Consider the following 13,259-nt stretch of genomic DNA (forward strand, 5'->3'; position numbering starts at 1 on the left):
CCTAGCAACTTTTAGTCGAATGAAAATTAAGTTAGCCGATGTCTAAAAATTTTTAGAATTTTTTTTATTGAAAGAAGAATTATTATTATAGAAAAAATTTGAAAAACTATAAGTGCAATTTAAAAAAAAATAGTTTTTAGTTCTAATTTAATAAATAAAGCAAAATCAAAAGCGTCAGCTAACTTTAGTATTATCAGAGTCGACTGTAAGGAGATTTTTAAAAGTAACAAAAAATTTGCAGAAGCGTTGAAACGAATGCGATAGTAAAATTTCATAAAATAGATAGAAAAATAGGTATTTTTTGGTCTATAAAAATAATAAGGTAACACAAATTAAAGATTTTTTCCCTGAATAAAAAAAAGTATTGAGACAAAGAAAAAAGTATTGGATTGACTAGAAAACTAATACTTTTTTTTTCTTTGTCTCAATACTTTTTTTTTAATCAGTGTTAATAAACTTTCAGAAAGATTTTTTTAGAAATTCGATAAATCGTCGCATTGAAAAATTATTTCTAAAAGAACTAGTAGAAGTATGGTAGTTAGCATTTTTTTTTTAATTTTGAATCGTCCAACGAACATGTATGTTAAGTTTCATTAAAATTTATTTATAATTATGGACGGCATCGTCGTGACAGATCCTAATTAAAAACTACTGGAGATAACGAAATTTAAATTATTTTCAATACTTCTGAGCATTTGCAAAATTTTTGAATTTATTTTCTTATTGACCCAAATGTATTTTTCGATTTAACTTGACAAACCAAGTCAGAATATAGGATCATTTTTAAAAAGTTTACACGGAAAAAAGAAAAAAGGAAAATTTACATCACATAATATTTTTTTGAGAGATGACAATTAGTGACTTGTGGTGTATGTGAATTATTGAGAATTATGAATATCATTGAGATTTATTGTTTTGAATAATTAATTTTCATAATCACCACTGATTGATTATTTAATTATTTGCTCTTGATAAGTTTAATTGTTTGATCTTGATAAGCCTGAAAGACTCATGCTACTTGGGGACTGTTAAATTAATTATTCATTTGCTGTATATAATTTATAGCTTTGATCTATTTCAATTTAGTATTTAAATTATTTATTTCGTCACAGCTACATTGATTTAATATATTTATAATTATTTAGCACTAAAATTACTTATATAATCTATCATATTATTGAGAATTTTAATCATTTTTTGTGAATTTATTGTTTATTTTGTTATTAAAATGTTGTATCATATGTAATCTGGATGGCCGCAAAGGGCTTAGACTCCATGGTCAATAAATAAAAATAATAATAATAATAATATAACGTTGCGCTTCTTATAGAAACAGTTTCAGATTGTAATTTTCATAGATTTTGTAAGAATTAAATTGTAAAATGTAAATTTTCCATTTAAAGCTGTGAAAATTAACGCTGATAGTTTGAACTTATAAAAATGATATTTCAAACTGCAATTTTTCTAGTTTTAAATTTGAACCGACACTTATTACTATTTATAATGTAATTTTCACATTTTTCTTTTTTGTATGTAGTATCGGAATCAAATGCAATAGCTAGATTTCCATGAAATTTACTTAAAAAAAAATGTATAGAACGTATGGTTTTTATTAAAACATATTCTTTTACTGAGTATCATGCGTAAAGAAGTGCGAATATTTTATAACTTGCTATATAGTACATTAATTGATTTTTTACATCGCGCTCAATGCTATTTTTTAAGTTTTTTGCAAATTTTATGTATGAAGCGTTTGAAAAGCGATGAAAACTGATCAATTTTTGCATTATTCATTTTTCCTGTTAAAATTGAATACATTTCTTCCCAAAATATTTTTTAATTACTATTTCTTTAACGACTTGTAATTTATAAACAATTTGAGTGCAGTTTTTTGATTTTTACAAAATTCTATATTATAAAATTTCCCATTCAAAAAGTCATTTTTAAAATTTTATCCAGTTGGAGCCCAGGAATTGTCTAATTTCTGTCGGCGAATGATAGAAACGCGCTAATTATTGAAGAGGTTGAGCGAGGTGTGAACTTTCTGTTGCTGTTAAAAATTCATAAGATGTATTGATTTAAAAAATATTGCATAAAAAACGAACATGTATGTAGTGCGTAAAAGGTACGCATAATTCAATTCTAGCAAATCTAAATATGTCAGGCATCAGATCAATTTTTTATGTAAAACGCATAGCTATAGATTTCAATTCCAAAGAATCTAGTTCTATGCAGAATTATTATAATACTCAGTAAGAAACATACAGTACTGCTTAAGACATTACAACTGAAGCATAAAAGAGTACATAAAAATTAATATATTAGTTAGTTGGTTGATTTAACAATGAATAATCAGTTCTCTGAAAGTAAATCTGGAGATTTTGGTCTGACTCCGATACCAAATCACCGAGTAACTTTAGATATTTCAATTATCGCACTCAAGTACTTGAATTTATTTAAATATAATTTAAGAATTAATATAAATTATAGTAATAATAATAATAATAATAATAATAATAAAAATCATGCTGTAATAAAATTTTTAGAATTTTCGGTTATTTTACTTACGACCGGCCATTTCTTCGTCTTCGTATTTTTAATATATTTTGTTTAATCGTCAACTGGGGTATCGGGCTGATCTATTGTCTTTCAAACGCTACTGATATTGTTGTTAATTATAATAATCTTGAGGATGTTTCCAATAACTTGGGATATCTTGCTCCGATGATCACAACTTATGCGAAAACAGCCACATTATTAATCTCGCAAGATCGAATAAAACGCCTGATTAAAGAGGTCCACACACCGCTAGAATTACTAAAATTCTCATCAGGTAAAAATTTTATTTATTATTGTTATCTTTAAAATATTTATTTTAATCGTACTACACTGAGAGAAAAAATTTGTTTTGAAAAAATGAGCATTATGACGAGAAATTAATTTTTTTTAATTTTAAATAATTTCATTTTTCAATAAAATAAATAAAAATTTTTCTCACAGTTACTTTGTTGTTAAGTTTTTAATTTAATAGTCTAAATTTAAAGTTTTTTTAAATTGAAAAAAAAAAATAAATAAATTTAAATAGGCAACTTGTGAATTTTTGTCCCAAATTTAGAAAACTTTTTTTCTCCAAAAAATTTTTGATTTCTTCAGTTAAGAAATAAAATTGTTTAAAATTTTAAACAAATTAATTTTTTATTAGCAACCTTGCTGTCACTGTGTGACTGCCGTGACTTGTGAACGATAAATAAAATTTTGTTTCATTAAATAATTACTTTTGTTAAATTGCACTGTATTTTACTAATTATTGAAAATGAGCTTATATTAAAAATATAAGCTCATCCCGATTTGACACTCATTAAGAGCTTTCATTTGAGTACCCACATGCATTTTGATATATTTTTCATATATACATATATATAATATATATAAATATATGAAAAATTGATGTGGGTACTTAAATGAAAGGTCTCGATGAGTGTTATGCCAGGGTGAGCTTATATCTTTAAAAATATCAATAATTCAAAGGATACAAGGTAATTTCTTAATTATGTACCTAGAGATAGAATATTTTTGAATGCAGCCTAAATACTTATCATAATAAATTGATTATCAGTGAGAATGATATGAAACCTTGAAAAGGCACAAGTTCAAGTCAAGACCTTTGCAATGGCACTAAATTTTACTAAAAAAACCGATTTTATCATATAAATATACTCTGGCCACAAAATTTCGTTTATTCTCTTAATAATATAGATTACAATATTGCTCATTTTTTTCAATAAAAATTTTTTTCTGTTAGTGTACAACTATTAATTTATATTAAAATGAAATTAATATTATACATTATATAAATATATAATATCTAGATTTGGGCGTGTTAGTACATTTACGTTCCGCAGTTTTTTACCAAAATTTTGATTACGTTCTATTCAGTGGTGTAACAATCACCGTGACTTACGTAACATTTTTCGTAATACCAAGAGGAGATAATGAATTGCCATTACGCGGAACATTTCTATGTGATGTCAGCGAATTTCCATTATACCAGTTGATGTTTTTCGTTCAAATATACACAATATCTGTCGGCTGCACTTGGGCTCTTGTTTTCGACACAACTATTCTTGGATTAACAAGATGGATATACGTTCAATTAATGATCTTAAAATATAATTATCGGCATTGTAGCCCTGAGACATATGCACGTGCTAATTTTACAGTCTCTCCTGAAGCATATAACCACATTTTAGATTACAATTGGTTTACCTTAGACAAGGAAAAGGAATACCAAATTTATACATTCATCCCTTTTTCGATAGAAGAAGCTTACATTGAAAAAGATTCCTTTGAATTAAGATTAAAGACATGCCTGAAACATCATCAACGTCTTATTTTAAATGTTGATGAGTTAAATGCCACATTTAGTGCTGTATTGTTTGGAATGATATCTGCTACCTTCTGTCTAGTTTGTCTCAATCTCTTTTTAGCTGTTTTGGTAATTTATACTTAATATTCAATAAATAAATATGGAAATTTTATGTCGCATTAGTCTGTAAGAAAAATACATGTACAATGTTAATAAATAACTTATAATTTTTCTTTTAAAAATAGTTTATGAACGATGAAGTTAAGTTTGTCCGATACTTGGTCATGGTGGGTGTTGGCTTACTTCATCTTCTATTTTGGTGTCTTTTCAGTAACGAATTAATGAAACAAGTATGTATATATTTCATACATTTTATAACTGTATTAACGAGTTAGGATGACTAAAAAAAAAATTAAGAAAACGGTTGACCTTAAAGGCTATCCCTGCAACTTCCCGCAGCATTCAAAAATGTTGACAGTTTTTTTTTTTTTTAACCATAACTTACTTGTTTAAAAAATTCTATCTTTAAATATCTCCTAACTTTTATTAGCCAATGTAAATTAAGTAAATTATTAAAAAATAAAAATAATTATTAGATTATTTTGTAAGTAGTGTAATAAAAATATTTTTTATTACAATCATGATTGGTGAAATATTAAATAAATAAATTTGTAGTTAATTCATAATGTTTTTAAAGTCCGAAAATTAAATTAGCTGACAACTGAAAATTTTTATGATTTATTTTATTGAAAAATTATTAAAAATCAATTAGAAGAAAAAATTTCACTCATAGAAAATTTTAAAAATTATACGTGCAATTTTTTAAAAATATTGTTTTAGTTCTAATTTAATTAATAAAAAAATTGGGACGACGATTGACCCTAACAGTCATCCCTGCAACTTCCCGCTCATTTTGTACTTAAGCGCTCAAAATTACACATTACGTTTTTGAGCTCTTCGAGCTCAAAAATATGATTTTTGTGTCATTTTGAGCTCTTCGAGTTCAAAACTCTGATAGCAGTTTAATAAAACACAATTTTTTGAATTTTCAAACGAAACGGCAATGACTTTTGAATGAATGAACCGATTTTCACGCGGTTGGCGGCATTCGACGTAGTTTTTGAAGCCCCACAAAGAATTTTTATTTATTCATTAATAATAAATGCCAAGGCACAGGCCAAATGGCAAGGTATGGAATACAATAATTTTTGTGGAACTGAAGATTTACAAAATAATACCATTTATACATGAAATTAACATGTGTAGGTAAATAACAAACAAAACTATAAAGTGATATAAGAATGAATTAAGCTTAACAATATTATAAATTTAAAAAGTATATTTGGTAATAATTTATGATTAAATTTAATAAGATTTAAATTAAATGAGATTTATATAAGTCCATTTCTTATTTGGAATAAAAGTTAACTAACATCTTGTAAAAACTATAGCTAAACAAAATAATATATCATAACATTGCACATAAACTTAGAAATATTAATTTATATATATATATAGGAGATTTTCTATAGATATAGTCACTCATCACGATATCTCTGGAACTATAAGACCTAGAGACTTGAAATTTGGCAGGAATATTCCTTTAGCCAAGTAGAGGTCAGCTAATAACGGACTTTACGAAATTCCACCTACAAGGGGGGTTGCGGGGGCGTTAACAATGAAAAATTCCCGTTTTTTAACTATAGCTTCTATCGACTCCAAATTTGGTAGGAATCTTCTGTAAGAGATGTAGAAATAATCTATGAACGAATTTTACGATATCTCACCCCACAGAGGGTTGCGGGGGTGGGTATTAACAATGAAAATTTTTAATTTTCAAGCTATAGTTCCTACATACTCCAAATTTTGTAGGAACTTCCTGTAAGTGATGAAAAAATAATTTATGAACGAATTTCGCGATATCCTACCCCCAAAGAGGATTGCGGGGGCGTTAACAATGAAAAATTCCCGTTTTTTAACTATAGCTCCCATAGACTCCAAATTAGGTAGGAATTTTCTCTAAGAGATGTAGAAATAATATACGATTGAATTTTACGATAGCTCACCTCACAGGGGTTTGCGAGGGTGGCTGTTAACAATTAAGATTTTAATTTTCAAGCTATAGCTCCTATAGTCTCTAAATTTAGTAGAAATCTTCTATATGTCATGTAGAAATAATCTAAGAGCGGATTTTACGACGAACCACCTCCAATACGGATTGCGGGGGTGGGTGTTAACAATAAAAAAACTTAATTTTCAAAATATAGCTTCTAAAAGCTGTAAATTTGGTAGGAATCTTTTTGTCATGAGGAGATCAACTCAAAACAGATTTCAAAAACTTCTACTTCCGATAGGGATTGCGGGGGTAGGTTTTAAAATCTAAAATTTGAATTTCCAAACTGTAACTTCTGCAGACTCTAAATTTCGTAGGAATCTTCGCGTATGATGTCAAGTTTAGCTAAGAATGGATTTTCTCGATTTCTAATCCCAAAAGGGATTGCGGGGGCGTTAAAAATTAAAATCTCTTATTTACAAACAATATAATAGTTTTTATGGACTCGAAGTTTTGTAGGAACCTTTTATTTATAATGTAAAAATCATCTTGAATAGGATCTCATGAAATTCCTCCTCCTACATAGGAGTGCGGGAGTGATAATTTTCAAAAAATTCATATTCTTCAAATACAGTTTCTATATATATATATATATATATATATAATATTTGATAGAATCTCAAGAGAAACAGGAAATTATAGGGATGTCTTCCAAGGTCAACGGATTTCAATATTTTTTTTTATTAATAATTATATTTTCTTACAACAATTGTCTCTTTGACATCGGCGAAAATGTCATTGTAAGATTTCCAAAATTCAACTTTACATGTAGCTATTCAGTTCAGTCAACGGACTAAGAATTTTACATACATTTTATTTTGACTGATGATCACATGACCGATAAATTGTTCTTATTACGGGAATGCGGGAATGTAACAGATTAAAATGATAGTATATTACTCACCTAGGGCAGGAAAGTAAGAAATGTCTCAGATCACATGTAATTGTTGGCTGAGGCGAAGCCGAGGTTGTCAAACATGTGATCTCCGGCTTTCTTATTTCCTGCCTAAGGTGATAATTCTATTTCTAAAGACTTAAGATATGGAAAAGAAATTTGGCTACTTATTTTAAGAGAATTCGTAAAGAACATGTACAAATAATTTTTTTTGCTCGACGGGCAGAAAGCGTCAACTTTTGGCCCGCTGCGCAAAACGAAAGTGCCGCTTACTGCCTTCGTCAAGCAAAAAAATAGTATCCACTCCACGGGAAGTAAATAAGAAAGCCTCGGCTTCGCCTCGGCTGACAATTACATGTGATCTGAGACATTTCTTACTTTACTTCCCTAGGTGTGCGTGAGATACTATATACGAAAAATTGATGTCACGGAGTGAATTTTAATTAACGGCGAAATTCTTCGCAATTTAAGCTAAGCAGATGGCAACTTCGTTTATAAGACCTGCAATTACTTTAACTGAAACTTTCAATGATCATTTCAAATTTTTTTCTTCAATTCAATTATTTTCCATTTTCGGAAGAAAGCCATAAGAATCTCATAATAATTGCTCATTGAAAGTTATTTTGTATATTAGCTAGAATTATCACATGGATAAAAGGTACAGGCCAATCCGATAGAATTTGGAATCTGTGCAAGTCAAAACAATACTCCAATTAAATTTCAAATCTAGATCTAAAAATACAATTCTATCAAGTGCCCAGCGTAGCGGGCGGGTAACAGCTAGTCATTCTATAAGTCATTTGACAAAATGTAGTTGAACAAATTCTTTTTGAAGACTTCTAATGAACTCGGATCTAAAACATCCGGTGGAAGTTATTGCCATAACCGTATTGCTGATATAACAAAAGAATGTTCTAAACAAGATGTTGTGAACTTAGGTATTAAAAAATTTACATTGTTATTTTTAATTGCAATTCTTTCTGAACGCCTAGAATCATCATCGATGAACATTTCTCTTAAATAAATAGGCTTACTGATATATGGTTAATAATTTATAGAATTAAGTTGCCAAGAAGTACAATCTTGTAGATTTGACTGACAACCAGCATAATTGTTGTCTATAAGGCGTAATATGTTCATCTCGTTTTAAATTATAAATAAATCTAATAGCACTATTTAAGAATCTTCAAGTTTAAATCGATCAAGCCAGGAATTTCGAAGTAATTCTGATGAAAAAACACTTTTTTCGGTTTTCTTTCGACAACGATAAATCACGAACGAATCAACCGATTTTGACCGAGCTTGCGGTGATTGACGTGCACGCATAAAAATTATTTGTTAGGACAACAAAAACAGGGATAACAAAAAAATATGCTGTGATAACAAATGAATTTACTTACAATAACAAATCAACTAGTTTATTTAACAAGATCAACTAAGTTGCAATAACAAATGAGTTTTTACTGCTCTAAAGTTTATTTTGTTGTCTTAACAAAATCGCTTTGTTATTATAATAAATTTTTTTGTTGCAATAACAAAATAGTTTTCTTATCAATTAAATTTGTTACTTGAACAAGCTATTCCGTTGCTTTAACAAATCGATTTGTTACTTCAACAAAACTATTTTTTAACTTCCCGCTAAAAAAATCGAAGATTTTCAAAAATTAGACAAACGGTTGACCCTGAAGGCCATCCCTGCAACTTCCCGCCACTTACATACCTAGGCGCTTAAAATTGCACCAATAATTGCTCTTCGAGCTCAAAAAAACAACTTATGACTTATTTTGAGCTCTCCAAGCTCAAAGAGATAGTCTTTCTATACTTTTGACATAGAATTTAATTTCACATAACTTCACACTAATAGATTTGTTTATAGTTAAAAAGATTTGTTAATATTTAACAAATCATTTATTAGAAGCCATTTGTTAGGCCTTAACAAATATTTCTTAGTATTTAAAAAGATTTATTAATACTTAATAAATGAATATCAGATTTATTGAATACAAACAAATCATTTTGAATACTAAGAAATATTTATTTAACATTAAAAAATGGTCTCTAATAAATGATTTGTTAGCTATTAACAAATATTATTTAATACAAATAAATCCTTCTATCAGTGCAGTCAATTCGTTCAAGAGATATCATAAACGAAAGAAAACCGAAAAGTGTTTTCTGCACATAACTTCACATAATTTCACATAATTTCACATAATTTCAGTCGATTCGTTCAAGAGATATCATGAACGAAAAAAAACCGAAAAGTGTTTCCTGCACATAACTTCACATAGTTTCACATAATTTCACATAATTTCAGTCAGTTTGTTCAAGAGATATCATGAACGAAAGAAAACCGAAAAGTGTTTTCGGCACATAACTTCACATAATTTCACATAATTTCACATAATTTCAATCAATTCGTTTAAGTGTTTTTTCCACATAACTTCACATAACTTTACATAATTTTGCATAAGTTCACATAACATTTCTTTTCGGATCGTTTTTCATGAAATAGTATAATTTTTAGACTTTTGAGCTCGAAGAAGCATAGAAAAGCTATCTCTCCAAGCTCGGAGAGCTCAAAATAATACATAAATCGATCCAAAAAAAATTAGGAAAACGGTTGACCCTGAAGGCCATCCCTGCAACTTCCCGCTAATTCCATACTTAGGCGCTTAAAATTGCACCAATGACGTTTTTGAGCTCTTCGAGCTCAAAGAGATTGCTTTCCTATGCTTTAAAGCTCTTCGAGCTCAAAAGTCTGATAGAGATTTGATAAGACACTATTTCTTGAATTTTTAAACCGCAATAACTTTTGAATGAATAAACCGATTTTTACGCGGTTAGAAGCATTCGACGCAGTTTTTCAAGCCTCACGAAGAATCTCAAATTTTGAATTGATCGCGCTAGGAATTTTGGAGTTATTCCGAAAAAACACTTTTTTCGGTTTTCTTTCGTTCACGATCTCTCTCGAACGAAAGTGATCTTTAAACGTCGAGATCTGATGAAAACTCGATTTTTGCAAAACGGGGTGAAAACAATAACTTCCCGATTTTTGAAAATCTTCGATTTTCTTAGCGGGAAGTTAAAAATTGGGAAGTTATTGTTTTCACCCCGTTTTGCAAAAATCGAGTTTTCATAAGATCTCGACGTTTAAAGATCACTGGAAGCTTCCCTGACTATCCCCGCGAGGTTGTCACGGTGTCTGTATGTATGTGTGTGTGTGTGTATGTGTGTGTGTGTAAAAGTATGTGAACCGCTTATAACTTTTGAACGGCTTGACCAATTTCATCGCGGTTAGTGCCATTCGAAAGGACTTAACTAAACTTAGATTTTGAAAACTATTTGGACCGATTCAGATCAATAGATTTTGAGAAATCTTCAAAAAACTGAAAAAAAAATTTTTTTCAAATGTGGTTTTTTTGGAATAACTTTTAAACGGCTTGATGGTTCAATTCCAAAAACTAATCAGCTCTTAACCTCAAAAAACCACGTCGATCACCACCAGTCCAATCAAAATCGGTTGATTCGTTCGAGAGATATCGTGAACGAAAGAAAACCGAAAAAAGTGTTTTTTCGAAATAACTCCGAAATTTCTAGCGCGATCAATTCAAATTTGAGATTCTTTGTGAGGCTTGAAAAACTGCGTCGAATGCTGCTAACCGCGTGAAAATCGGTTTATTCATTCAATAGTTATTGCGGTTTAAAAATTCAAAAAATAGTGTCTTATCAAATCTCTATCAGACTTTTGAGCTCGAAGAGCTCAAAAGCATAGGAAAGCAATTTCTTTGAGCTTGGAGAGCTCAAAATAACCCTTAAATTGTATTTTTGAGCTCGAAGAGCTCAAAAACGTCATTGGTGCAATTTTAAGCGCCCAAGTATGGAATTAGCGGGAAGTTGCAGGGATGGCCTTCAGGGTCAACCGTTTTTCTAATTTTTTTTTAATTGAAAGATTCGGTTACAATAACAAAATAATTTTGTTGAATGAACATATGAATTACTTATTATAACCTATGTGTTTGTTAACACAACATATGATTTGTTATCCCTATATCAACATAACAATTTGTTGTCACAACTTATTTTTTGTTGCTCTAACAAAAAATTTTTCTGCGTGTGGTTTTTCAATCTTAAGAGCTGATTAGATTTTGGAATTAATCGGTGAAGCCATTTAAAAGTAATTAAAAAAAAAACACATTTCAAAAAATTTTTTTTGGTAGTTTTTTTGAAATTTCTCAAAATCTACTGATTTAAATCGGTCCAAATGGTATTCAAAATCTAAGTTTGGTCAAGCCCTTTCGAATGGCGTCGAGATCTAGTGAAAACTCAATTTTTGCAAAACGGGGTAAAACCAATAACTTTCCGATTTTTTAAAATCTTCGATTTTCTTAGCGGGAAGTTAAAAAGATAATTAAATTAATTTACTTTTCAGGGAGACTCTATATACAAAAGTGTATATGACTCTAAATGGGAAAAACATTTAAATAATTTCGAAATTAAAATAAATATTCTAAATGCTTTACTCATGGGACTTAAACCATTAAGACTTACAGCTGGAATCTTTTTCACTTTTTCAATGGATACTTGGCTTTCGGTAAATTTAATATTTTCCGTCGTTTTAACAATAAAACTAAACTTGAATTGTACTATTAATCGATTTCATTTTTTTTTTAAGGTCGTACAGAAGTCATATTCATTCTTTGCAATCCTGAATACTGTAATGGACAAAGTAGAATACAATGCATAAAATGATGAATTGATTCTTTACCGTGTTTATACAGGATATGATATTGATATTTGACAATAGTTTTTTAATCAATGATTTTATTTTATCTTTTGGTTTTGCAGAACCAAAAGGGCGTATAAAAAAAATTAGTTTTTCTCCAATCGACTGAGATATGTAAAAATTTACTGAAACAATGAAAAATATAATTTTGTTTGATATAATTTCTTTTGGCTTTATGAAAAAAAATTCTTCAAACCAGTAAGGCGTATGTAAAAATAAAAATGTATTTTTATTTTTTATTTATTTTCTATTTTTCTGATTGGAAATTAAACATTTTGAACTTCTGGTTAAGAAAATTTAGAATTTTTCGCAAATTATTGATCTTAGGTAGATTTCAAAAATCAAGCTTTTAAAAAATTCTCAATTTTATAGCAAGAAATTCAAAAAAATTTTTTTTCTTAAAACTAAAAATATGTATGTGAAAAAAAATATAATTTTGCATTATTTCAGTAAATTTTTAAATTCTTAAGATTTTTAAAGTACACGATAACAATTTAATGTTAATATTTATTGTAATTATTTTATAATAGTTACTATTTTGGAATGTTATTGATTATTGACCAAAGTTTTATTATGGTAACTGTTATAATCACAGCTTACAATATTTATGATCACAATATTAATATATAGCGATTAAAATTTTCACGATAGTAGTAGTTACCATCTCGTAAAGATTCCACAAAGCTCTTCAATTTAAACGTTCTGTAGTCTGTAAAAGTAAAATAAAATTTTTTCTTAATTCATCACAATTATTTTTCCTAATGTACTTGATATAGTATAATTATTAATTACCTAGAGAGGAGCAAAGGGAACGATGACATTAAAGTTAGCAGTCACTTGATGATTTTTTAATTTTATTAAACAAATAAATCTTTTCTGAAAAATTATTTTTAAAAAATTGCATTTATAACTTTTTAAAATTTTTACATGTTATTTTTTTTCTCATTTTTTTTTGCCATAATTTATTTGTTCAAAAAATTATTAAATTATTAAATATCTGCTAAATTAATTTTCATAAGGGAATGACATTAAAGTTAGCAGTCACTTGATAATTTTTTAATTTTATTTAACAAATAAATCTTTTCTGAAAAATTATTTT

At 28.4% G+C, this 13,259-nt stretch overlaps 1 protein-coding gene and 1 long non-coding RNA gene across 2 annotated transcripts; both read left to right on the forward strand.

Moving 5' to 3' along the window:
* The first annotated feature begins 2,291 nt into the window (after positions 1-2,291).
* LOC123259698 lies at positions 2,292-2,741 on the forward strand. The gene is made up of 2 exons (XR_006508302.1): positions 2,292-2,442; positions 2,547-2,741. It is a non-coding gene; the product is annotated as an uncharacterized LOC123259698 (long non-coding RNA).
* A 1,408-nt stretch (positions 2,742-4,149) lies between these two features.
* LOC123259821 (odorant receptor 94b-like) lies at positions 4,150-12,170 on the forward strand. The gene is made up of 4 exons (XM_044720545.1): positions 4,150-4,495; positions 4,612-4,716; positions 11,807-11,968; positions 12,050-12,170. The coding sequence occupies exons 1-4, from the start codon at positions 4,157-4,159 to the stop codon at positions 12,119-12,121; spliced, it is 678 nt and encodes a 225-aa protein (XP_044576480.1). The 5' UTR covers positions 4,150-4,156; the 3' UTR covers positions 12,122-12,170.
* The last annotated feature ends 1,089 nt before the right edge of the window (positions 12,171-13,259 follow it).

Source organism: Cotesia glomerata, linkage group LG2, assembly GCF_020080835.1.
Source record: "Cotesia glomerata isolate CgM1 linkage group LG2, MPM_Cglom_v2.3, whole genome shotgun sequence".
Classification (NCBI taxonomy): Eukaryota; Metazoa; Arthropoda; class Insecta; order Hymenoptera; family Braconidae; genus Cotesia; species Cotesia glomerata.

Excerpts from the sequence above, each read along its gene's own strand:
- LOC123259821 (XM_044720545.1), top strand. The coding sequence starts at position 4,157 with ATGATCTTAAAATATAATTATCGGCATTGTAGCCCTGAGACATATGCA. Across the intron at positions 4,717-11,806 it reads GTAACGAATTAATGAAACAA|GGAGACTCTATATACAAAAG; the intron begins GTATGTATATAT and ends TTTACTTTTCAG. Across the intron at positions 11,969-12,049 it reads CAATGGATACTTGGCTTTCG|GTCGTACAGAAGTCATATTC; the intron begins GTAAATTTAATA and ends TTTTTTTTTAAG.